The sequence below is a fragment of the Microtus oregoni genome, unplaced genomic scaffold (assembly GCF_018167655.1).
Source record: "Microtus oregoni isolate MIOR12 unplaced genomic scaffold, Mior012 000012F_ref0000307, whole genome shotgun sequence".
NCBI classification, from domain to species: domain Eukaryota; kingdom Metazoa; phylum Chordata; class Mammalia; order Rodentia; family Cricetidae; genus Microtus; species Microtus oregoni.
The window spans coordinates 15,831,624-15,857,762 of record NW_024543071.1 but is presented as its reverse complement, the minus strand read 5'-3'; the positions used below and the strand labels follow the sequence as shown (position 1 = coordinate 15,857,762).

General features: G+C 51.4%; 1 protein-coding gene across 1 annotated transcript; it reads left to right on the top strand.

The window, feature by feature from the left end:
* The first annotated feature begins 15,339 nt into the window (after positions 1–15,339).
* On the top strand, positions 15,340–20,483 carry Tlx1 (T cell leukemia homeobox 1). Its single transcript, XM_041662094.1, has 3 exons — positions 15,340–15,916; positions 17,869–18,070; positions 20,261–20,483. The coding sequence occupies exons 1-3, from the start codon at positions 15,340–15,342 to the stop codon at positions 20,481–20,483; spliced, it is 1,002 nt and encodes a 333-aa protein (XP_041518028.1).
* Positions 20,484–26,139: the final 5,656 nt, after the last annotated feature.

Here is a 26,139-nt window from a genome sequence, read left to right as displayed (position 1 = left end):
ACCTTGTCTCAGCTCCCCTCCCCCAGCAAGCAAGCAAACAAACAAATAAAAACAAAACAAAACAAAAAAAGACATGCAGGCAAAACACTCATGAACATCAAATAAAATAAATCTAGAGCTGGAGCAATGATTCAGGAGTTAAGAACTCTGGCTGCTCTTCCATAAGACCAGGTTCTGATTCCCAGCACCCACATGGCAGCTCACTACCACCCCAAGGGTATCTGATGACCTCGTCTGGCCACTAAGTGGCCATTATGTAGGTCCTAGGAAGTCTTACCTTTGCTAATTAAAATGAAGATGCCAATACCATAATAATAAAATATAGGAACACACACAAAGTCTTCATCAAAAGGGATTCCCAGGTTTCTGTGTGATTGGCAGGTGAGGAAGATGATGAGAAACAAACCACCACATCTGTGCCTGAACAAGGGAGGGGAAGAGAAGAGTTTGGGAAATCACCCATGTCTCTGTGCCTTTGCAGATTTGGGGCAGGAGGCTTCCTGGAGGCTGCAATAGCTGGTAAAGGCCCTGGGTGAGGGCACTGCTCTGGCACTGTACTGGTCTGTCCAGTGACAGTGGCCCAGAGCCAGAGGCCAGTCAGGCCCTACTTCATCCTCAAGCACAAAGCCCGCTTTCCCTGAATTCACTGATCATGACTCATATTGGTCTTTGTCCCTGAAGGGAAGAGCTGAGTCCCACGGAGGGGAGGGGAATCTAGGCAGCTGAAGCCTATGTGTCAGCACGGGATTCTTGGTCTATACCAAAAGCCCCCTCTTGGCCAAGCCTCTCTTGTCTCGTCAGCTGAGATGAAGGGAAAAGGCAGGTGGGCTCAACTTGAAAGCCAGCCACAGACGAGGATGACGCGGGCATCAAGAAAGTCAGACTCCATTTTCTGCCTCCTCTCTTAGAGGTCCCTCAGCTCTGGCTCACAACATCAGCTTTCCCTGGGAGTTTTCTCTAGGACAGACTTTAGCCTGTGGGCTTTCCATGAATTAACTTCACAGTCCTCTATATGATAACACCGTTGTTACCCACGCTTTACAAGAGAGAAAGCTGAGGTCCAATGAGGCTGCTAAGTTACTGGTCCAAGGTCACCAGTTTTTAAGCAGATTGGGATTAGAACCCAAACATCCTGGTTTCCAGGAGGCCAGCAGGTATCTGAGTCTTGTTTAGGGGCAGGGAAATCAAAGTTCAGAATCTGGGTCAGAAGTCGGGGAGGGGTGAAGAGTCACAGTTTGATGCTCAGGATCTCAAAATCAGCCCCCCTCTTTTGCCCCTGGTTCCTCCCACAATCAGCACCAAGCCAAAAGGCAGAAGTCTTCATAGACTTCTTGTTGACCAGAAAGGCCATGCACCGGAAATACCAACTGCTTATATCAATCATTTTTCATACCCTGATCCTTATCAAAGTTGAGACTTGGGCTTTGGGCTGGGGATTTAGCTCAATGGTACAGTGCTTGCCTAGTATACACAAGGCCCTGGTTTTGGACCCCAGAACTGTGGAAATAGAATAAAAGCAGCTAAGGTACTTTCTGCTGTGTGCTTGTGTTCTGGCTGGGGCTGTGGATGAGCTAGGAGAGAACTTGTTCAGCCTGCACAAAGCCCTGGTCTGACCCCAGCAGGGTGTATAGTGGGCACAGTGCTGTAGGCCTAGAACTGCAGAACTGTGGAGACTAAGGTAGGAGGGTCAGGAGGTCAAGATCATCCTCTACCACACAGCAAGTTGGAAGCCAGCACAGCCTAAATGAAACTGTCTCAGAAGGGAATGTGTATACATACACACACACACACGCACACGCACATGCACACACACACACACACTTTCCATTTTTGTGGTTTTATGCGTGCTGGAGATTGAACCCATGGCCTTGTACACACCAAGCACATGCTGTACCATGGCTGACCCCTGAGACTAGATGCGGTTTGAATTTTTACATTGTATGTGTTCACGCACACCTCCTATTTGCCTCCCCACAGTTGCCATTCTTTTAAAGGAATTTTTATCACAGTTTATTTAATTCTTGTGTTTGTGCATTTGTGTGCCATAGCACACAATGCAGAGGCCAGAGGACAACTCACAAGGGTCGGTTCTCTCTTCACCGTGTGAGTCCCAGGGACTGAGTATGGGTCATCAGGCTTTGCCTGCTAAGCCACATTGCCAGCCCCATCATTTTAATTCTTTAATCGGTTTGCATTTATTGTACATGATATAAAATAATCCATACTTAGCTTTAAGTGACAAACCTCCCAGCACCGTTCTGAAAGCCTCTGTCTCTCCTTTTCTATTGCCTAAGTTCTTCTGGTAAGTTCTTGGTGATTATCTCCATGTGTAAGCCCCACTCTGGGCCTTGGTTTATCATTTGGTTGGGAGCCTAGCCTTTGATAGCTGAACTATCTCTCCAGACCTCTGCGCCATGCTTTCAATTTCTACTTTACACCTCAAACCCCAGCACTTGGAAGACAGAGGCAGGCGGATCTCTGAGTTTTAGGTCAGCCTGGTCTACAGAGCAAGTTTCAGGATAGCCAGGGCTACACTGAGAAACCCTGTCTTAAAACAACAACAGCGACAACAAAAACTGACAAAATTTATACGTTTATTGTGTGTGCGCATGTATGCGTGTGGAGGTCAGAGGACAGCTTTGAGGAGTGGGCGCTCTCCTTCCACCATGTGGGTCCCAGGGATTGAACTTGGGTCATCAGGCTTGGCAGCAAGCACCTTTACGAGCTGAGCCATTTCAGCAGCCCCATGTGGTCATTTTGATGGCTGTGTAGTAGACCTTCTCATGGATGGTCCTTTGGTGGGCTTAACCACTTTCCTAGTGCTGGGTATCTGGGTTACTCCCAGGGCTGAACTATTATGATCAGTGCTGGTATAAAAATCTTTGAACAAATTACTTTTTTATTTCCCAAGGATATGGTTCCAAAAGTGGGATTATCTGATCAAAGGGTGTGAACAGTGTTGTGGTTTTTCTTGCATAACCCAGGGAGTTTGGGGCCGGCTCACCGGCAGCATAGGAAGAATGCTGCCTTTTCGTTTACAAGCCCCTAAGAAGATCACAGACTAAATGGGTGTTTTGTTCCTAAAGTAAACAAACCACAGCAATAGCTGACAAACTAAAGCTTGAGACCTGCTCACTGCCAGAGGCAGGCTGCTCTCTTTGCTCCCCACCCATGGTTGCCCTGGAGTAATGCTCAGTCTCTGCCTCTTCTATACAGGAACCTGGCTGTGTTCTGAGTTCTTTGGATTTTATTTGTTTGGTTTTCGACACAGGGTTTCTCTGTTTAGCCATGGAACTTGCTCTGCAGACCAGCCTGGCCTCAAACTCAGAGATCTGCCTGCCTCTGCTTCCCAAGTGCTGGGGTTAAAGGCGTGCACCACTACTGCCCAGCTGATTCTAATTTCTTTAGCACCCATTTTATATCGCCTATAAGATGACAGGTATTATTTTATGCACGTTACAGACATGAAGTCATTTCCCCCTTTTTAGTAAGTTCAAAGGAAGATTCTATGAGGAAACTGAACTATAGAGGAATTTACTGACTGTCACATAGCTACTAGGCTGCCAACTTGGGACATCTTGGAATTCAATTATCAACCTCTGGGCAGTATTCGCCTGACTGAGGACAGGCCTTCTGCATATGGCTCCCTTTTCTGGGTCCTGCCTTGGTTCCCGCAGCCTCTGCACCAACAAAGAAAATCTAAAGCTTCTAATGTTTCAGACATTATGTTCACCTTCCAGTTATGTATAGTCTTTATCATATACACCCACCCAACCATTGGGCTAAGCACTTTTATGTATTCTTATCTCTCTTTTTTAAGATTTTATTTTTTGTGTATGACTGTATGCCTGAATACAGGTGCACCATACGTGTCCCTGGTGCCCACAGAGGTCAGTAGAGGGTGTCAAAACCCCTGGAACTAGAGTAACAGAAGTCATACACCATGTGGGTGCTAGGAAACTGAACTCAGTTCCTGTACAAGTGCTCTTGACTGCTGAGCCATCTCTCCAGTCTTCTCATTTCTTAACCTTTACCATAACAGAGCAGATTCATATTTCCATCTGATAGAGGAGAAAACCAATTATCAGAAAGGTTTAAGTGTGTCACCCAGGGCCACACATCTTGTGGAGAAGCAGACAGAGAATTTAATCTGTCCACTAAGCATCAGTGTCTTGGGTCTTTCTGCTCACACTTGGCTCCTTTCTAGATCTCTGGGACTTCATTCTTTACCTTAGTGCCTGTCTCCTTGTCCTGATCAGTTTCCCGAAACTATACAAATATAAAAGCAAAGTCATTTGGCTTAGCTCAGCTTTTCACGGCTGCAGCCAGCCTGGCTTTATCGGGACTGTGATCACCGTACAAAGCTTTGACTTTATCATTTACTTTCTGGAACTGAGGGCCACTCCTCAAGAGCGGCCCAAATAGCTCCCTCCTTTACTGTCTCAAAGTCCACACCCCTTTGGTACCTGCCAACTGGGTTCCTACTTCCTATCAGAGGATCTTCAGTTAGTTTACCAAAGCAGGCCATGGGTAGCTTCTGATTCCAGCAAAGAGACCACACCCCTCCACTCAGTCTTGTGCTTCCTATTTCTCCAGGTGGAATGCCTGACTCATAACTCAGGTACCTTCCAGGGAGTGGCTTTTCCCAATCCCGGCACACAACTGTACAAGCCCCAAATCCCCTGAGCATACATTGTGTTATGTATTCCCTCTAGCAAACTCTGCTGAGAGCACCAGCTTCAGAAACTGATCGGCAAGTTGATTGTGTATTTGTGCTCGAGCATCCTTTTGGGTGCACACACACACTGTGCAGCCATGTTGGATGCATGATTTTTTGTGGGGGACATATGCAGTATAGATACATGTTTGTATGAACTGGGGATAGAACCCAGCTGACAGAGTGCACATCTAGAGAGCACTGTCCCTACCACCACAAAAATGTTTGTATATCTAAAGTCAAAAAATCAAGATTTTTTTTGTATCTATTTGGATGAGTGAGGCAGCAGTGTGACCCTGCAAGTTTGTGTGTGAATGTTTGTACATTTTATGTAGAAGTTGAGCAAAGGCTGCTTAGAAAGATTTTCTAGCTGGGTGGTGGTGGCACATGCCTTTAACCCCAGCACTCAGGAGACACAGGCGGGCGAATCTCTGTGAGTTCGAGGCTAATCTGGGCTACAGAGATAGTGCCAGGACAGGCTCCAAAGCTACACAGAGAAACCATGTCTTGAAAAACCAAAAAAGAAAGAAAGAAGAAAGGAAGGAAAGGAAGGAAGGAAGGAAGGAAAGGAAGAAAGAAAGAAAGAAGCCGGGCAGTGGTGACGCACGCCTTTAATCCCAGCACTCGGGAGGCAGAGGCAGGTGGATCTGGGAGTTCGAGGCCAGCCTGGTCTACAAGAGCTAGTTCCAGGACAGGCACCAAAGCTACAGAGAAACCCTGTCTCGAAAACCAAAAAAAAAAAAAAAAGAAAGAAAGGTTTTCTAGTGGTGGTGCACGCCTTTAATCCTAGCATTTGGGAGGCAGAGGCAGGCAGATCTTTGTGAGTTCAATGCCAGCCTGGTCTACAGAGTGAGTTCAAGGACAGCCAGAGCTACACAGAGAAACCCAGTCAGGAAGAGAGAGAGACACAGAGACAGAGAGAGAAAGGGAGGGAGGGAGGGAGGGAGAGAGAGAGATAAAGAAAGAGAAATTCTAAGCCCAGAATGTTAAGAAAGAAAGACTTGGAAGAGAAACTGGGCAGGGGAGGTGAAGTGGAAAGCAAAATACAAACGAGAATCAGGTCTGAGATTTCATAACTAAGAGGAATGTCATGGCAAGACAGAAACACTCACCAATTCAGACTGGTGTGTAGCATTCAACACCTGCTTCAGCCCAGGACAAGCACAGCGAGTTGGAGTTGGAAAGTTATGCGAACTGGAAGGATCTGGCCTCAGTTTCAAGAGCAAGGGACTGGAGAACCTGGTAGAGTATTCCATGTCCTCTAATTCCACAGTCCTGGGCCCCAGGTGGCCCCACCAGACCTCTGACTTCTCTAGATGGAAGAGAGTTTGGGCTCCAGGAATCTCTTTGCTTTCTTGCCCAGTGTCTCTCATCTTTTGTCTTTTTGCTCCCAGAAGCTACTCAAAAGTTTTCAAAATTTGAAGGTTTCGCTGACTTCAGAGGGATGCAGAGAAAAAAGGAGAGGGAAGCTTCTGGGGCGTGGTGGTAGTTTTTGCTGAGACTGCACACTCCCTGGTTCCTCCTTGCAGAGGTCCTTAGGCAGGAAAGCCAAGAAGAGCATGGGGTTGGATTAATGGCCATCCTGCACCAGGGCAGTATGTGAGCCAGGGGCTTCTCTTGGCCTTGGAGAAGTACAGATGTCCTCTTTGTCTTTATCTTGTTTATGTAGTGGATCCATGTCCTATCCATGGAACCCTATAGAGGCTTCAAGCAGAAGGGGGGAGGGCGTCAAGAAAGACACCTGGTATGTCTGTTCTGCGTTTAGTCTGCAAGAGTCCCCGACCTGTAGAGGTGGCAAATGTTCTGCATAAATGCCAGTGCAGTAATGAGGAAGACAACAGAGCTGAGATAACACGGTAGAGTGGGAAACTCCTAGTCTTTCATTTTTCTGTTGGTTCTGAAAATGGCTTGGTACTGTGGTTCTTTAATAAACGAGACAAGCGAAGGTCAGAGGGGCTCACTGACCTGTTCACGTTTGCACTTATGAACACTGTGGCTGGGATTCCACTTCAGGCCTCTATAACATCAACGCTAGGGCCCCCTCAAAAGAGTTTCTTTTAAACTGTGTGCTATTGGCTACTTGCAAAAGGACTCATGAGCGATGCCTGGGGAGTGTTAGGGGAGGCTGGACTCTGAACTGGTTTATGAAGTAGTGGGTGTGGGGCTGTGAGGGCTTCCCACCCAAGGAATGGGGGATGTTTGAGGGTGTTGTGTTATAAGGTATATCATGGCTAATTTGATACCTGATTTGGAGGATAAGACGATGATGAGGCAAAAAACTAAGTTAAGGGGCTTGAATGGGAGGGCACAGGCTTTGGCTTCTCTGCTGTGAACAGTGAAGTAAATGCACTTGCTAAAGCAAGAAAGATTTGTGCGCGCATCCTTCTAGAAGGAGAGACCTGCATTTGAAGCAGTGTGGATTGGGAAGAGAGGTGCACCAGCTAGGACTGAAGGGCACAGAAACAGAAAATAACAAGATGAAGTGGAGATATAGGGGAAGCTTCTCTCTTTCAAAAGGCTGCTTCCTGGAAGGAAGATGCCCAGATAAGCTGGGAGAGAGGACAGGTCCTCCAAGCCCCCAGTAAGAGCAATAGAGGCATGGCCCCTAGTGAGCTGGGGGCTCTACCATTGGAGCCCTGCACCTCATTGAGAGGTTATTAATAGGGAGTTTGTCTGGTGTCAGGGCGCAGACATAAACTGCATTAGCATTACCCCATAATCTTATTTAGTAAATGCTCATGCCGTTCAGTCTCCTGTAATTGCATTGGGAAGATGCAATATTTATGAAAGGGGAGAAGGGGATGTCACTGCTCATCTTGGCTCTGCAGTAAAAATCCAGGGAAATACAATGTGGACTGAGCAGGAGTCAGGGGCTTGCCAGTTTGGGCATTGGTGTCTTATGGGCTCTGAGTGACCCTGCTAACTTGGTACCAGCCCAGGGTTTTCTTCTAACTTTCCTAGAATCTTGGGTAGCAGCCTGGGATGGCAGGAAGAAGCAGTGACCATTTTTCCACATTACCGTATTTCTCCCAAGCAGATACTTCAAGTTCTGGGGTCTTGGGTTCTTACCTGTGTCCTCTTATACCTGGGTAGGGTCCTCTCCTGGCTTCCTAGGACACCTCTCAAAGGAACACGCAGAACTTGCAAAGCTGGCAGACTCCTGAGAACTGAGCCCACCCCCTCACATGCTCACACAAACTCAATACGGTACTCCATTGGTCAGTCGCCTGCTTCTCCCACCTCGGGCTGCCCTAGATCCTCCAAACTAGATAGTGACACCAGGAACCCGGTACAGAAGAGAGCCCCAGACAAGTGTGTGCGAAGGAGGGGTGCCTCCCCTCCCCACTCCGCATCAGCTCCCTCATCACGGTCCCATTAATCACAGAGTCACAGTCCAGTTGGGGATCCCTGGCTCCCAGTGCTGCACACAGCCTGCGGGACAATGGGATTATTTCCGGGGGGAGAGGCTGCCTCGGGCCGGGGCTCAGGCGGCTGGGCCTCCTTCCTTCAATCGGTCCCTCGGTACCCTACGAGCGCCTGCGGCGGCCGGGACGGGTGGCAGAGCGGACGCGGGTGGCGTGCGGGTGGCAGGGCTAGGCCGACCTAATTCAATTAGCTGTGCGGCCAGCGCTTCCACGTAACTCTGGGCCCGCGGGGCTCCGGCTCCCCACAGCTGCTCTTTGTGCTCAGACCACATGCATATGGATTCAGTCGCTACCCCCCTGGGTTCCCCCACCCCACTACTGGCACCTGCGGCTTGCCCCGCCTCTGCCCTCCTCCCGTCCCTTCCAGGCGACCTTGGTGTGCTCCGAAAGTTGGGAAAGTCATAATTGTATATGAGCTCAACACGAACCTTTTTGAGTGAGATTACAGAGAGAAGATGGGGTGTCTGTCTGTTTAATGAATCTTAGCTGGAAGGTCTTTGCGGAACTTCGAGTACCTGTAGGTCTGCAGGAGTGCTGCGGTGTGCATCAATCGACATGCGCCCAATGCGGTGACCCGCACAGGGGTGTGTGTGTATGGAGAAGGGTTGGTTTAGTTTTGTGGTCTGAACCCAAAGAATACAACTGAGTGAACCTGCAGGTATCCGTTTATGGAGCCAAAGGAAAAAGTGTATGAGTAATCCCAGCCCTTGGGATGCTGAGGCAGGAGAACCCCTGTGAGTTTGAGGCTAACCTGGCTAGGGAGACCCTGTCAAAAAAAGAAGGAACTAAAATCTTTGTGAATGTGTTTGCATGTTCACACTGGAAGGACTGTCTGCACACTTGTGTAGGGTATACGTTGGTCTGTGTAAGTCTGCATGTGGGAGGGTGTTTGAATCCCATCTGTGTTTTACTGTTCGCATATCAACTGCGGTCGCCTGTACAGTCAGACACCGCGAGGAACTTATAGCCACCCGAGATAACTGCCAAAGCAGCTACCCCTTCACCCTTCAGTACTTTTCTGCTGGAGACGTAACTTGGAGAGTTCATTTCTAATCCAAATTCAGCTCACCTCTTATTTTGGAGGCTGCTTCCTGGGTGTGCCAGACTCCAGCCTCCTGCACTGGGGTACTGGCCAGCTTTCCTAATTTTTCTCTTCAAGCACACCCGTCCAGCCCCCGCATACGTCTGGAGTGGCCTGGGGACCCTTAGACCTGCTCCTGTGATAGCTGGGAGCTTCAGCGGCACCTCCAGAGTCTTAACTCCTCCTCTCTGTCACCTTCCCAGATCTGCAAGTATCTGACCACTCTCCTCTCAACCCCTCAACTGTGAGGAATCCATGGTATTACTCTGCAGAAGAGATCAGAGAGCGGTGAATCAACGCGAAAGCTTGTCCAGTCCTCGCCGCCCGCTGAGAAGTTTCACGCTTGAGGTCCGTGTGTCACAGAGATTATTGGCTCTTAGCAGATGATGCAGCCCCTCCCCCCGAGGTGTGTCAGCTTGCGGCTGGTGTGCCCAAAGGACTCTTCCCCTTCTCCCACATCTTAACCTGGGATCCACCCCCAGATGCTTTCCGCGGTGTAAACACTACCCTGCAGACTCACGTGGTCCATAGAGTGGAAGCCTGGGATGGGAGGAGTTGATCTTGGATCCCAGGCTGAACTTCCCGTCTGGGCTCAATGGTGACTAGCTGCACTCTCTTGGGGGAGGCTGTCCTATGGAGGGCAGGGCCAAGGAAAGCTGTCCTGCCCTGAGGATTCTCTCAGACCACATAGGCTTTATCCCTTTTGGGGTTTGGGCATCCTGAGAGAGGGCTTAGCATCAAAGATATCCTAGTCCAAAGCATTTTTGCACAGATTCTCTTGGGGAGAAATTTTTCAGGAAAAAGCAGGAAGAAGGCTTTAGTTTGATGCCAAGGATGAACAACACCAAGAAAGGACCCTGTTCCAACGAGATCTACCTGCCCGTCTTTGACCTATTTGCCCAGTTTTGACCTACCTGCCCAGCTTTGATGGGCCTAATGGGAAGAGAAAATTTCAGGTGACAACCCAGTTGTAACCTAGTGAACAGGAAGGTGTCCCTCTATCCCCCATCTCTTTGTCCTTGCCTATTCAAGGTCCCTCCCCTGATGGGGGAGGGAGTGTCAGTCCTTATATTGGAAGGCTGTTAGTCTCTCATTTTAGGATCGAGTGGGAGTTGTGATTAAGCGGGGGCTTGGGAGGACTGGCCTGGAATTCCCCCCATACCTGAGGAAGATTCGTTGATTGTGGTTGGAGCAGCCTGTCTTGCTCACTTCCTTTTCCTTCCAGTCTAAAGATTGCCACCCACCCAAATCCACCTCAAGTAAAGTGCCCTTCTCTGTGTCTTTGAGTCCCCTAATCACTAATAGTTCCTGTCTTCTGGAAGGGGACATTCCTGGCCCCTTTACTGAGTAGATAAGCAAGGTAAAGGGTAAAGGATGCAGACCCAAGCCCCCCCCCCATTTTACATATCCCTCCACACCTTCTCAGCACTCCTCTTTCGCTGGTCCCCCCCCTTCCACCCTAGACCCAGATGTGGCCATTGCCATGACAACTACACTAGCAAATAAGACCTCTCCCTCGCAGATACCAAACTTGACACCATTACTACGCTCATTCGTGTACACACACACACACACACACACACACACACACGTGTGCCACATCAGATAGACAGTGGTAGAGACAGACACATCAACTCCCATTCTAGCAACCTCACAGCACGTCCATGCTGGCTGTCACACACTTCCTTAGGTGGCAGTGTAGCTGCAGAAATGACCCAGACTTCTCCCTCCTTTTCTCCTGCTGGTCTTGCCAGTGTTTCACTTTGGGTGTCATCAGTATGACCCGGTGCCTGATCCAGCACAGGCGATAAATATGCATGGAAGAAAACACTTTAAATTACCCCTCAAAGACATGCCCAGGACATCTGCACATGCTGCTCGGCCCTCACCGCTATACTTCCACACCCAACTTTGCCACACAGTCCCACAAACACCAAGTAATTAAGTTACCACACACATCCCCAAGCCAAAGGACAACCTCTGGCCCAGGGGTCTCCCCCACTGGAAGCTGTTGGGATCCAAAGAGGACTCCCTCTGGGGCCTCCCCCTTCTCTCCCTCCTCCCCCAGCCTCAGTTCCAGCTGCTCCCCTTTTAATTGGAGGTACTTCTTTATTCTGCAGGCAAGAGGGAGCTGGGACCGAGGGGCATGATTGCCAAGTGGCCTCAGGAGGACTAGAGAGAAGGGTCTGAAGCTCACCTAGACAAGATGCAAGGCAAGAACCAAGTTTAGCATTGAGGAAGTACCTTGTGATAAGTGGGCTCTGAAAGCAGCATTGGAGTCTAGGCTGCCTCTTCCCAGCATTCAGTGCCTGGGTTTGCTAAGGGTACATAACAAAAATTGCATCACAGAATTAGGAGGCTTAGTAGAAAGATCACTTCTGTGGTCGAGGACATCACAGGTGATCTGTAAGTCCTGCTTCCTCACCCTCCCCCCTCTTCCCTTGCAGGGCTACTCTGGAAGATGAGAGAAACTGCATCAGGAACATGGATGCTGTACCAAATGAATAGTGAGCTCAGGTAACTCTGCTGCGAGGAGAAGTGGAGGGACCAGAGCTCAGCAAATCCAGATCTTCTGGCCTCTTCTTCCTAGACAGGAATTGAGATGGTCTTTCCCAGCTACCCCAGGACAAACACCAGCACTGAGGACTTACAGAACTCCCAGACTGGACTGGGATAAAAATTGACTCAGACATAGGTGGGGAGGCAAGGGAAAGCCAAAGTCCCCTGGGCTGCTGCGGTTTGTTAGCCACACAATCTTAGTGGGTTGTTGTGACCTCTGCCAATCTTTGCCTGGGCCAACAAGAGTTAAGTGTAACTGGTGCTAGATCTGAAGAGTATAAGAGGTGGGGCCAGCAGGTGTCTGGAGTTGGGAGAGGCAGGACAGGAAGGACTAGGACCAGGAAGGCACAGCAATGGAGGGAGAGGGAAGGCGAGTATGAGGGAGCTTGAAATGGCTTCTACAAGGGCCTCAGAGGGACAAAAAGGTGTTGCTCTGAAAATGACTATGAAGGACAGTTAGAACTGTGGCAGGCAAAACTGTAGTTAGATTAGCAGAAAGGAGAAGCAAGACCTCTGGGCTCCAGCCTGAAAGAAGCTACCAGGGTCCCCTGCCATAGTTCTGAACCTCAAACAGAAGTAGTTTTAGGTGTTAGCGTCCCAGAGCAATCCTCTTCTGTCTGTGGAACATCAAACAAATTTGTCTTTTACTTAAAATGGCATAGAGGGGGCTTTGGTGATTGACAGCATTTGATGTTCTTACAGAGGACCAGGATCCAGTTCCCAGAACCCCCATGGTAGCTCACAAACTCCCATAACTCCAGTTTCAGGGAATCACACACCCTATTCTGGTCTCTGTGGGTACAAGACATGCACTTGGTATACATACATACATGCAGGCAAAACACTCATATACATAAAATAAAATAAATAAATCTAAAGAAATTAAATGATATATAACTCATATTTCACACTCTTCAGACTTTAAAGATGCACAATCCAGCAACTTTCAGAATTTCAGAGTTTTACAGCTGTCACCACTTTCTAATGTCAGAGAGTTTTAATCATTCCCCAAAGAAACTCTGTCCTCAGTGGCAGTCACCTCCCCAGTTCTCCTAGCCCTGGCAACCACCACCACTTTCTGTCCTATGGAGTTCTCTCCCTTGACCACTTTACACAAATGAGCTATATACTATGGGTGCCCGTGTGCCTAGCCTGTTTTGCTTACTATTACTTGCTAGGTTCATTGGAGTCATGAGACGAGCGAGCACTTACTCCCCATTTATGGTGGGATAATGCCCCATTTTATGGCCATACCACATTCTGTTTATTTGCTCATCAGTTGATGGACAGATGGAATGGTCTGTGCTTTCTAGTACTGCTGTGGACACGCATTCAGCTTTATTAGCTATAAATATGGGGCCATTCCCATCCACTTCTTAGGACTGTTAAGGGTTCTGATGAGTGTGTGATGTGATATCTGACACAGGAGTTTCTCAGAAAATAATTACTCTGCTTTCCAGTCTAGATCTTTCAAAATAAAAGGAAGGAAGAACAGGTTCAGACAACTTCCCAAGTAAGTTATGGAACTGTATGGGCCAAGGTATGGAGCAGAGTCTGCACTGGTTGGGTGAGGAGCAAAGACTGGGCAGCAGGGTGAAGCTCTGCTCTCCTGGTTTTGTTTGGAGTTCACCAACAGCTGCCAGCTTCATATCTTAAAAGAGCAGTTGCCCTCCTGGCTGGAGGGTCAGGTAGAGCATTTATGTTCGAGAGATGGCCCTGAGTTTCTAGTTATCCAGAACACTTTCTGACTTATCCTTCTTAGTTTGTTAATCCGACCTGTGTATAGGATGGAAGTTCTCTGAGGTCTGGACACTTGTCTGTCTCCCCACAGTGCCTAGAAAGTGCCAGGCACATTTTAAGTGCACACATATTTGTTGGGTACGTCTCCATTTGTTTATCATTCAGTCACGAGGAGCATATTTTATTTGCCGAGGCTGTGCTGGGAGGGGGGCAGAAGTAATAATATATAAGGCATTTCCTGCCTCTGAGAACCACTCTTCAAGTGAAGGTGACAGACAGACGTGGCCAAAACAAACAGATCGCAGTGGGACTTGGTGAGCAGAAATGCAGCTCTCACAAGGTCGGGTTTTGCTTGTTAGAGACCCCACCCCAGAAGGCTGAGCAGGAAAGGGACCTTAAATAGATCAGAAAACACAGCTTTCCTATGCCAGAACGAGGCTCCTATGAGGGCACAGACCTGTCCCTACTGGAGAGGAGGAGAGGAAACAGAGGGTAGTTTCCTCCTCAGCCAGGCAGCCGAGGCAAAACTTTGTAAGGGCCCCAATTTGTCCTGGATGTAGTCCCTGGTCCTAGTCCCTCCAGCTCCAGCCCCCAGAGCCTTAAGACCCAAGCCCCTCCCCAACACTTCTAAAAACAAAGAAATAACTCCTCCACACAGCAGTTCCAAAGCTGGCAAAAGCCAGCCTGGTCTCTGAGGGTTGGAAAGCAATACAAACCCAGGGGTGTTCATTCCGACCCCATAGGAATTGCTTCTTGGCACATTTGTTTATTCAAAACGAAAGGGGTACCTTGAGGAATGGGCACCCTGGTACAACCCCCAAACCAAGTCTTTGACTGTGCCTGCTTTTCGGGATGACTCTTTCCTTAAATTCTCTAAAGAGGCTGAGTCTGAGAAGCTGCTAATTTTTATAACAATATATAGCCAGCTACTCAGAGGACCTGTTTTAAAGGACAAGCCCGGACTCACCGTCCTGCCTCGGGGCCTGGGCTCCATACCTGGGGAGTAGACAGTCTTCTACTTTCTAACAAGCTGGACTTGAAGTTGCAGTAAATCGCCTGGTTGAGTGACAGGTGTTTCCCAGCTCAGCCCTTGGGGAGATTCTCCAGTTGGGCAGGACACCTGTCCCCAGGGGAGTGGTGGGCTGTACTCCTTTGGCCCTATTCAAAGTGTGTGTGGGGGGTGTTCCTGCCAGGCCCAGGAAAGGGCTCTAATTTCCCTCTCCTTAGGTCCGTCTGTCTGTCCGTCTCTGGGAATGTCTGCTTGCTGTTCTTTTCTTTCTCATTTTAAACCTCTCGCCCGTGGTTCTCCTTTTTTCTCATCGCTGGAACTACTGGGAGCTCTGATCTCATTTCTCTCTCTCTCTCTCTCTCTCTCTCTCTCTCTCTCTCTCTCTCTCTCTCTCTCTCTCTCTCTCTCTCTCTCTGGCTCCGGCATCTGTCTGGGCTCCTGGCCTCCTTCTCCCCCTCCTTTCCCCTCCCCCGCGCTGTCATTCACCCGGCTCCTCTCCACGCACAGCCAATGGAGAGACCCGGCCGAAACAGCTAGGCTCGCTCGCTCAGGGCTTTTTCGCCCGGTGATTGATGTCCCAGAGTCAACGGCGAGCGAGCAGCCGGGAGAAGGGAAGGAAAAGCCGGAGAGGGGAAGAATACAACTCCCCTCTCTCCCTCCCCTCCCCCCTACTTTGGCCCTTCTGCGCACTTCGCCTTCAAGTCTCAGCGCAGCCTGGAGCCGCGGTTGTGTCGGCGCCCCTGTTAGCCCGGGTAGTCCAGCGCAGCGAGCGTCCGCGCCCGGGCCCCCGCGTGGGGCCGGGGCCAGCATGGAGCACCTGGGTCCCCACCATCTCCACCCGGGCCACGCGGAGCCCATCAGCTTCGGCATCGATCAGATACTCAACAGCCCGGACCAGAGCGGCTGCATGGGGCCGGCTTCGCGCCTCCAGGACGGAGAATACGGCCTTGGCTGTTTGGTCGGAGGCGCTTACACTTACGGTGGCGGGGGTTCAGTCGCTGGGGCGGGGGCCGGAGCTACAGGAGCTTACGGCGCTGGTGGCCCGGGTGGTCCCGGCGGCCCGGCGGGCGGCGGCGGCGGTGCCTGCAGCATGGGCCCACTGGCCGGCTCCTACAACGTGAACATGGCCTTGGCGGGCGGCCCTGGTCCCGGCAGCGGCGGCGGCGGTGGGGGCGCTGGTGGCGCGGGGGCGTTGAGCGCTGCGGGGGTGATCAGGGTGCCTGCTCACAGGCCGCTGACCGGAGCGGTGGCCCACCCCCAGCCCCTGGCCACTGGCTTGCCTACTGTACCCTCCGTGCCTGCGGTGCCGGGTGTCAACAACCTCACGGGCCTCACCTTCCCCTGGATGGAGAGTAACCGCAGATACACAAAGGACAGGTTCACAGGTGAGTCCGGCCCGCGCGCGCCCCGCCTGGCCGTGGCTCGGGCTCTGTGCTACCCCTACCCTGCTTGGTGGCTTCTTGAAGCTCTTTCTGAGCACCAGGTTGTCTAGCGCCTCTGTACGCGTTCCCCAAGTTCAACTGCCTGCAGGATTCAATGTGCTAAGAAACGCAAAGCTCGAAGAGTTCCTGCAGCCGGGGCTCTTCTGTCTCTACTCTAGGACCCCGTTTGTAGAAGCAAAACTTGGATTCCGGGGCCCAGGCTGGTAGAGGGTAGAGGGCTGTAGATTCAATACCACCTTCTGTCAACAGTTAAGGCTTGCAGGTCGGAGAAAGCCCGCCATGTGAGCAAAATGTTTTTCTGTCCTGGCTGCTGTTTACTGAAGCAGGCCAAGAGCCCCAGAATTGGGCACAGGAAAAGATTCTCCATCCTCTCATCTCCTACTCCACACACACACATACTTGGGTGCTCTGAGCTCTGGTACGGGTCGCTGCAGATCGGTAAAGGCCTCAAGGCCGGGTGAAGGAGCCGAGGCAGCCAGCTTTCTTCCCGGGTCAGTGGCAGCAGCACGGGACTGGGCCGGGCTTCGCTTTCTTTCTCGCTATCCGTCCCAGGGGTCTGCTCTCCTATTTCTGGGATGAAGAATGCACCCGCGTGGCTAGCGAGTTAGCTAAAGGACAACTCCCAGGATCAGTATGCGCTCGGTGGCGGCCAACTGCTGGGTTCTCTGCGGCTCGCTCCCCTCTGCCCTAGCTCCCTCTGCCCTGGCTTCGGTTCCCTGGGCCCCAGCTCTGGTGTGCCCTCTTCCCCAGCGCTCATTCCCCGCTGGTTCCCTTTAGCTCTCTCCAGATCCTGAGACTGAGAGCAGTCCCAGGCAGGTTCATGGCCGAATTCGCACTCGCATCTGTTAGGAACTGGTCCCCAGTTAGCTGTTGGGCTTTAGAGAGGGGAGGTAGGAGGTTTAGGTCCCTGCTTGTGCCTGGGACTCCCAGGTGTGTGTGTGTGTGTGTGTGTGTGTGTGTGTGTGTGTGTGTGTTCATATGGAAAGAACAGTCTACAGCTAGACCTGTCCAGGCCACCCCAAGTTGCACTAGGCCCCCTGTTCTGTTACAGACAGCAGAGGCAAAGAGACTGTGCCCGGAGGCCCTGGACAGACTTTGGGACTACGGTAGAAATGGGAAAGTCTTTGTGCTCACTGTAGGGCATCCAAGAAGGGTCCTTGGTCAAGGGACGTGAGACAACAGAAGGAAAGAGACAAGGCCTAGACCCTTTCTCACTGCCCTGCTTAGTCCAAACTGTCTTGAAGGGCTTTACTGGAATTCATACTATGAGCCCACTGTCGTGTGTATGTGTGTGTGTGTCCCTACAGTGAGCCTACTATACAAAAGGTATCTGGCACAGGCCTACTCTGGGGAAAAAAGTAGCCTAAGGAGGTCCTGAAGGAGTGTATGGCCGTAGTCCTGTGTTGTCTTGTGGCCTGTGGCCTGTCTAGGTATGCATTTTTGTCTGTGGGAGAACAGATCTGAAAGTTTGTAGCTATGTCTGCTGTGTGAGTGTGGGGTTGTGACCAAGACTCAGAAAGGGACTTAGAGGCTGGGCCTCTTTCTTTTGAGTGACCCTTTTAAATTTAGTGACTGAGGCTAAGGAAGCTATCCCTAGGTGGGGGAGAGGGGAGCCACAGGGGAAGTGATGGGATCTCCCAAGCCCCAGGTTAGGGAAGTCTGAAGTGGCAGCTCGGGAGGCACCAGCCTGCTGGCAGGGGGGAGCCCCTTGCAACCCGGGCTTGGAGTGGGGGGTTGCGGGGAGGATTGCTGCTTTGCTTGTAGGGGGTCTAACCACTGTGACTCGCGGGGTGTCGGGCCTGGGACGCCTCCTGACGCTCTGCCGCTTGCCTCTGCCGTCTGTCTGTCTCCCGCTCCAGTGGCCCTCTCACCCTTCACTGTAACACGCCGTATAGGTCACCCCTATCAGAACCGGACGCCACCTAAGAAGAAGAAGCCGCGCACATCCTTCACACGCCTGCAGATCTGTGAGCTGGAAAAGCGCTTCCACCGCCAGAAGTACTTGGCTTCGGCGGAGCGCGCCGCTCTGGCCAAGGCGCTCAAAATGACCGATGCGCAGGTCAAAACCTGGTTCCAGAACCGGCGGACGAAATGGAGGTGAGCTCGCAGGGCAGACCGCTCGCGGAGCAGGCTTTCTCTGCCTCTCTCGGGTGGCACACACACCCTCTGCTTGTTGGTTTCCGATCGGTTTAGACAAGTGGGCTCCGACAGTCACCCTGGGACTGCAAACAATGGAGGGCAGTAGACAGGTGGGGCTGGAGAATCCGGGACGACGTGTTTTAAGAGACGCTTCGGGGTTTTCTAGACAGCACACTCGATCCGGTGTAGACGCGGCTTTTTCTGCCTCTGAGACAAACAGGCATATAGACCAGTCTATGCATCCGGACTTCTGTGCTCAGTGAGTCCTTTAGGGACTTTTTGACTACCCAGCCTGCCTTTACTGGGTGGAACCTCCCTTGACCCTGTGACTTGGAGACAGAATGACCCACGCCATGTTTCTGCGCTCCAGCCGGACTCTCCGCGGAGCGTCTGGGGCTCGGGACTGCCGGCTGCCGCTACTTACAGCTTCCTCCCCAGGCGCTTCAGCTCTGCGCATTCGTCCCCCATCCTAGAAGGGGAAAATCAATCTGCGCCGGCTGTGGCGGGGATTCTCGAGTCCCACTGAAAGGGGGGGATCAATTAGGAGCAGATGGGTGTGCGTGAGAAAGAAAGAGACATTTTCCCTTCTGACATACGACAACAGCACTTACCACGCTCTCGGTTTTTATTTTTCCAAATGCATATGCCTCGACCTTCCTCGTCTTCTGCTCCCCTTTCCCACTGATTCTCATGAATATTAAGAACTACACACTTAAAGCAGCTTTATTCTCTGCTCACACCCAGCCTTTCTCCGAAGCACCTTCTTGCGCCTTTCCACACACCTCGTCCACATTCTGGTTGCGCCTGAGCTGCTGGGAGTCTCTGAGTTCAGACCCTGGGGAGATGTGTGGCATGAGTCTGGGCAAAGTCGGCGCCGCTCCGGGCGGGCCTGGGACGGGAGGAAGGAATTGGAGTTTCCTCTTTTTCTGAATGGAGGCGAGGAATCTGCCCGGGATTCCGCCTTCGAGGCCACAAAGGAAGCCCTGGCCCTGCGAGTCGGCTGCCCCCCACCAACATTCCTGTGGCTGGGGAAGGAGTGGGGAAAGTGGCTTCAGCCCTTTGGAAAGCTAGTTAAAGGAGGAGCCGGGTAGCTGAGGAGGGTGGCTGATGCTCTCCAAGCTGAGGGTGGTGGGAGCCTGGAGAAGGGGGGCAGGATGGTGGTGTGCAGAAAGCCGTCCACAGGCAAGGAGAGAAACTTAAACACAAAGGAAAGGAAAAAAGATACCCCATTTTAGAAGAAAATAAATATTTTTAAAGGGAGGGCAGAGATGGGTGAGAGATGCAAGCAGCAAGAAGTCTGTGTGAAAAGGAAGATATCAGATTATTAAGAAAAATATGGTTCAAACAAGTTCCCCTAATTCAGAGAAAACGAAGGGGCGGAGAGGAAACACGGGGATAAGACAGCATGAAGGGAAACACTTGGACAGTTTAAAATCCAGGGAAGATGAGAGACAGAAAGACAAGGAAAAGTCAGGAAGCCTCTGTGTGAGCAGGCAGGCAGCCGCCTGGCCTCGGGAAGAGTCGAAGGCTTCAAGCGGCTTCATCGATCGCCTACAAATTGCTTCTGGAGGCCCCGGGGACTCCCATTAGGTCTGTCCACCTTAGAGACAGACGTTTGATCTCAGTTGACAGGGCGGAGGGGCGGCATTAAATGGAGTAAGTGAGTCATTGCCTCCCAAGACCGCCCCGGAGGAAGCTAGGAGGTCCAGCGGGAGCCTAGGGGCACAGGATTTGGCTCAGGAAGTCTGAAGCCTGGGCCGGGCTGGAGGAGAGGAGGAGAAGACAGGTCCTTCTGCTGGTCCTCCCTCTGTGCCCGTCGGGCTTGGGGTAGCACCTGGTCTTGGGATATACCAGCCATCCACAGCGTGCCAGTTAGAGTGCAGTCACCCTGTGTGAACGGGGGAGGCCCAGCAGGTTAGGCCCGTTGCACTTTACCACTGCTCCTTTAGGATACTTCTGCTCCATCCATTTTTGGGGTTTCCAAGTGTTTTTTTTTCTCATAGTCAAGATCCCCCAAGAATGGAGAGTGCATGAAAGGGACCCACACAGGAGCTGAGGGGTGCATTAGGGGCTATCTCTTGGGAACATGCGCGCAGGCGCGGGAAGAGGGTTAGAGTCTTGGCTGGTAACAGCTTGTTCCCGATGCAGGCGGCAGACAGCAGAGGAGCGCGAGGCTGAGAGGCAGCAGGCGAACCGCATCCTCTTGCAGCTGCAGCAGGAGGCCTTCCAGAAGAGCCTGGCCCAGCCCCTGCCCGCAGATCCACTGTGTGTGCACAACTCGTCGCTCTTTGCCCTGCAGAACCTACAGCCATGGTCTGACGACTCCACCAAAATCACTAGCGTCACGTCGGTGGCTTCGGCCTGCGAGTGAGCCTGCACCTCCACCCAGTGGGACCCAAACCCAGTTGAGAGCTATCCGGAGAACCAAAACTCTCTCTCTACCCTTTCTGACTGTACGCAGAAGGGGGACATGGCTTCTCTGGCGTGGCTCCCAAGCGCCTCGTCCACACACCTGTGGGCACTGTTCTGTCTTCGATGGAAGAGGGCTGGGGAGAGAGGCAGAGACATCTTCCCAGAAGCCTGTGTGATCCTGCTCCACTCGAACTCAGAATCCTCTCCGTTTTCCTCTATTTCATGTTATTCTGATTTTAATATGGGACAGAGAGACCCAAGGGAAGTGGGGCTTGGAAGGGCTTCTGGGATCCCCAGCCGACTATCTGTAGAAATCTGGAAACAGAGGTGATAACACTGTCCCTCCAGGTGCCACATTCATAGGGGCCCATAGCAGAGTAACACACACACACACACACACACACACACACACACACAGACACACACAGGATCTTAGCAATGACCCTTGCTGTTAGGCATAGTCCAGGGTGACTCAGACTCACAGCATGGACCTCCTCTTACACAAACAAACACAAGGCCATAGTCACATTGTGACACACCAGCCCACACACAACAGCCAAACTGCAGGCCCTTACATCAGTGCAGTCCCTAGGTATGCACAGACAGGCTTTCACACAAATTCAACCCATTTCTCCAGATCCTGTTTGGGGAGGGGGGTAAGTTATGCACTTATAAGGTGTTTTCTGTGTAATCATTTTATAAAGTGCTTGTGTAATTTATGTGGAAAGAGAATAAAACCCTCCGGTTCAGGAGTCGGGGCATCTGCTCTTTGCCGAGTCCAGCATTTTGTAACTAGTTAGGTTTGGTGCAAGCTGGGTCTGAAGAACCAGCATCTAGTACTTGAGCTTGGGGGATTTATGGGTGGGCAAGCTTCTCGGGCCTTGGAGAGAGGGAGACTGAAGATGGGGAGAAGGTGAAGCTGAGGGGGCATCAGGCTGATCCGGAGACTGCTAGCATTTGAGGGCATGGGATAGGTGTCTGGGGGGCGGGGGAAGAGTTTGTTTGTAGTAGCCTGGGCACTCAGGGTGTTATTGCTGGTAAATTCTTGAAATGATATTTGAAGATGTGATTATGTTTGCGGTTTTAGTGTAAAAATGTGTTTCTCCTTAAGTTGCAAATCAAAACTATCATTGTATTACAACAGTGGTGTGTGTGTGTGTGTGTGTGTGTGTGTGTGTGTGTTTGTGTGTGAGGGGGGAAAGAGAGACTGAGACTGTTTGGGGAATTTTGTGATTCCCATTTTTCTGATTGTATAAATCGTGCTGATGTGTGTGAAAGTCCACATTAGTTTTGCTCCGTGACTATTTTTGTGGTACACATGTGTTTCTGATGGTGCGTTATCTCTAATTGTGTGGATGTGGTTGTGTGTGAGGGATAACCGTGTGTATCATGTTTCAACTGTCCCGTATGTACTTGTGCATGACCGTTTGTAACTGTGGGATATGTAGATCGTTGCGGGAGGCTGTCCCTGCAGATGAAAGTGTGTGGCTATGTTGAGTGTAGCCGCACTTGGGTGCTGATGGTGTCTATGGTGATGGGATGAATGTGTAGGTACACTATGGGGTGATCAGCCCCTCCTTGGAGATTTGGGACTATGTCCTTTCCAGCAAGCTGCAGAGGCCAGAGCACTGCATCAAGAGTTATAGCCAGAATCTACTCAAGTGCTCTATCTGGACTCTTAATACCAGTCTGGACTATCAGTAATCTACAAAGGTGACTTTCCGAGGACCTCGGGGAGCCCTCAGATTACGCTGACCAGAACAATAGTCCTGCACACCGCATCTATAATTCTTGATCTATTAGACCAACTGCAAAACAACAACAAGCTAGCTGATTTGGGCCTGCTTTTCTGGAAAAGCTGGGTGGTGGTGGTGGATCTGGAAAACTCACTAGAAATGAAACTGAGTAGGAGATAGGGAGCCATTTCTTTGGAGAATTTTGTAGGTGGGAAGTTAATGTGGTTGATTCTGAGCAGGCATAAAGAGCTGTGTGCTCCAACATCACCAAAGCCACTGTTCTGCACCCTAGCAGTTGGCAGTCATGGAAGGGACAAAGAGCATAGCAGCCACCTCCCCCGAAAAACCCACGGGAAAATAGGCTAGGTGGGGGTGGGGGTTGATCCTTCACCTTCTCATCCGACCCTTGGTTCTGAGCAAAAGAGACATCTGGGTCCAGGAGACCTGGCCAGCTTTCCTAATGGGAGATGCTGAGGATTGGCCTTATCGAGCTCTGTATAAAGTAGGCACACATCATTCACAAGCCACAACACCGAACCAAGTCCAGAAACAACCTCCCAGAGCCTCGGAGAGTCTTCTGACCTGGATGGAGCTGGCTGCCCCAGGTTCACTGCCATAGCTGTAGATCACCGGCCTTCTCTCTCCCCGGGTTTCTTCCATCTCCCCCATTAGTATCTTTGAGTATAGGATCCGAGTCTTCTGTGCAGGACCCGTGCCTTCTGAAAGCCTGGATAACGTCAAGAGTATAGTATGAAGCGTCTGGAGGAACCCGGATATTTCCTGGCCAGGTTGCCCAACTGAGTAGAGGTCCCAGGGCCCACGCACAAAAGTCCCAAACCGACTTCAAGGCCAGGCTCTCACCACTGTCGCCTTCTCCACAGAGACAGAAAGCAAAATTGGGCACCCCCTCCCATGCCTGTTACTTTCATCTTCATAGTTTTGCACTGGCACTCAAAACGGATGTAAGCCTGGAGCCTTAAGTCCCCGCTGCGCTCCAATTCTGCTTAGTTTGTCTGGGACTAGAGCATTGCCTATTCCGGGCTCATCCCTAGCGCTATGGCGGGTGGGGATGTCTACTGAGCTAGCCACACCGCCTGCACGCTCAGGATTTCGCTGTCTCCGGACCGCTCGGGGATTCCCAGGCCCTGAATGAGGCCTCCCAGGGGCATCAGACTCCAGGAAGAATCGGGATTCTTGGTGCTGAGAAGCAACACAGGACTTTTCCCTCTCCGCCGCCGAGAATTCGTTGGGCCCGAATCTCAGTGAATCCCGTGTGCATCGAGGGCTCCCGGAGCGCGGCAACCACCTAGAAAGTGGTGACGCCGGCCAGGCCTGTACCGAGCTACAGCACCGGTACTCTCTATAGAGGGGCTGAAGTCCGGAAGGAGGGATTGTGAGGGTTAAGCAAGGCCCAGCACTCCAAGAAAAAATAAACTCAAAACTCGCTGTTTTCAGTCACGTCTGCCAGAAACTCGATTTCTGATCAAAAATAGAAATGGAAAAAGTATCATCTGAATAAATGTGTGCCGAGGTGTTGAGAGAGAAGAAAGAATTAACAAACCTGTCTGGGCAGAAAGGCTTAATTCCTTCTTTGGCTAGAGAGAGCCCGTGGCACTGACCAAATCCTCAGCATTTTCACCAGCGAGCCTCTGGCAGCGGCTGAGACTTCGTGCTCAGGGTGGGAGGTTGACTGGATGGCAGTCTGTGGCCCCAGGAACCCAGGCAGGGCTGGGGGCCAAAGGGCCCCCCAGTTGTGCGGTGGGTGTCACACCGAAAATCTGGCTCAACCTGTTAACTATAATAGAGGCTTTGTGAGGCAAGAGCTGTGCTGGGGGTGGGGGTGGGGGGCTGTGCAGGCACTCCCTAGTTGATGAATATTGATGACCTAGGGTGCCTGCTGTGAGGTTGCCGGCCGGTGTGCGGGGTGCCCTGACTTAGATGTGTGTCCTTTTGTGGGTAAGTGACCTGCGGATGGACAGTATAGGTGAGCGGTTCTCAACCTTCCAAATGCTGCAACCCTTTAAAATACAGTTCCTCACGTCGTGGTGACCCCCAACCATAAAATTATTTTCGTTGTTTCTTCATAACTGTAATTTTGCTACTGTTATGAATCGTAATGTAAATATCTGTGTTTTCTGAAGTCTTAAGTGATCCCTGTAAAGGATCATTCAACACCCCCTCCCAAAAAAAGAGTCGCAGCCCACAGCTTGAGAACCACTGGTATAGGTGGTAGGTTCTTGAGACATTTAAGCAGGTGCCTCCCACTAGGCTAAGGCACTTGGGGCTCCGCAGCCATGCTGTGAAGTGCTGGAAGGTGGGCTATGCTCAGACCCAGGGTTTCCCCCACCCTCAAGCTTTGTGTGCCTCACTCCACTGTGTAGAGTCCACACAGCTTTCCTCTGAGGTTTTGCTCTCTCTCAGGGCGTCTAAACTGTTCCCATCACTTTTCCAGCGTGGCTGAGAGGGACCCTGATTTAGCCCTAATGCATTTGGCTCCGGAAGCCGCAGGTACCCACACACCTGTGCTCTCCTCTGGCTGTGGGGGACGCCTACGGAATAGGCTGAAGGCAGACTGGAGCCAGGACGGGTTTTCCAATTAGCCCAGAGAAAACCTGGTGACCAGGACCAGTGGTGGAGGATGGGGGATGGGCGAGTCAGGTAAGTTCTGAGAACTGAGGACCCCACTAGAGCTGGGAGGTGAGTACGAATGTACTCTCCTCCCGGTCCCAGCATGCACCACTGTGTGCAGCCTACAACATCTTGGGTGGACAATATTGCACAAGAGAAGCCGCGGGTGTGTGGAGCCAGCCACATACAGAGTGCACACTTCACTGCCGGGGCTTGTGGTTACCCTTTCACAAGCTGACGCCTGTCACTGCCTGGCTAGTTCCACAGGCTGTTACCTCAGGAGCTCTCTAATTTCCTGTCTCCTATTCCCTCAACCCAGATGGAGGAGGGTCCAATTCTGCAGGAGGGCCTTGGGAGTGGGGGCTTCCGCCGGGGGCTTCAGCTTCCCTTCTGCAGCTCCCCAAGGCCCCCAAGGCAGGCAGAAGACCCCAGCAAAGTCTAGGCCTTTCAGCGATCTCTATCACCTCCTGCAAAGCCGGAGATCCAGCCCCCTTTGTGAGAAGGCGGGACAGGATGTGGGGATAAGGGCGAGCGCGAAGTCCCAGCCGCAGTGTGCCTCCCAAAGGAAGGCTGTCGTAGGAGCTGCCCCTCCGCTTTTCCACCCTAGGGTCCCAGATCCCACATTTCTGACCATTCCTCGGGAGGGAGGAGCCTCATGACCCAAAGGTGGCAGTTGGTGGCTCTGCAGCCTCTGGCTTTTAAATGGCAATCAGACTCATACTTAAATTCGCAAACTCAGGACAAGTGGGTTCCGGGCGCCCTCTAGGGTCCACATGGAGAGAGTCACTTTGAATTAAGCTTGAATTTTCGAGTCAAGCGAGGACGGGGTGGGGGGGGTGGGGGTGGGGGCCGGGAACGGTTCTGAATCAGAAATAAAATAATAAAAATAGCATTAAAATTAGTGTCACGGAGCGCTTGCAGTGTTCCAGGTACTGAGATAGGCTATAAAAGTACTGTTCATTCCTAAACACCGTCGTATGAACTAGATATTTTTATCCTTCCTTTACATACACTCGGAGAAGTGAAGCCGCTTGCCTAAGAGCACTTGGTCAACCAGGGCGCCAGCGTTCAGAGCTCTTCTAACCTTGGAGCCAGGATTTTTGGGAGGGATGGCCAAGTGCAGGGGTGCAGTGGATTTGAGGAGGATTGGGGGTGAGCCAGGTTTGTATCAGGGCTTGTTTTTTTTGGAAGGACCACCCAGCAGAGAAGTGAGCTGCTGGGTGTTTGCCCTTCAGTGATCTGTGAAGTTTA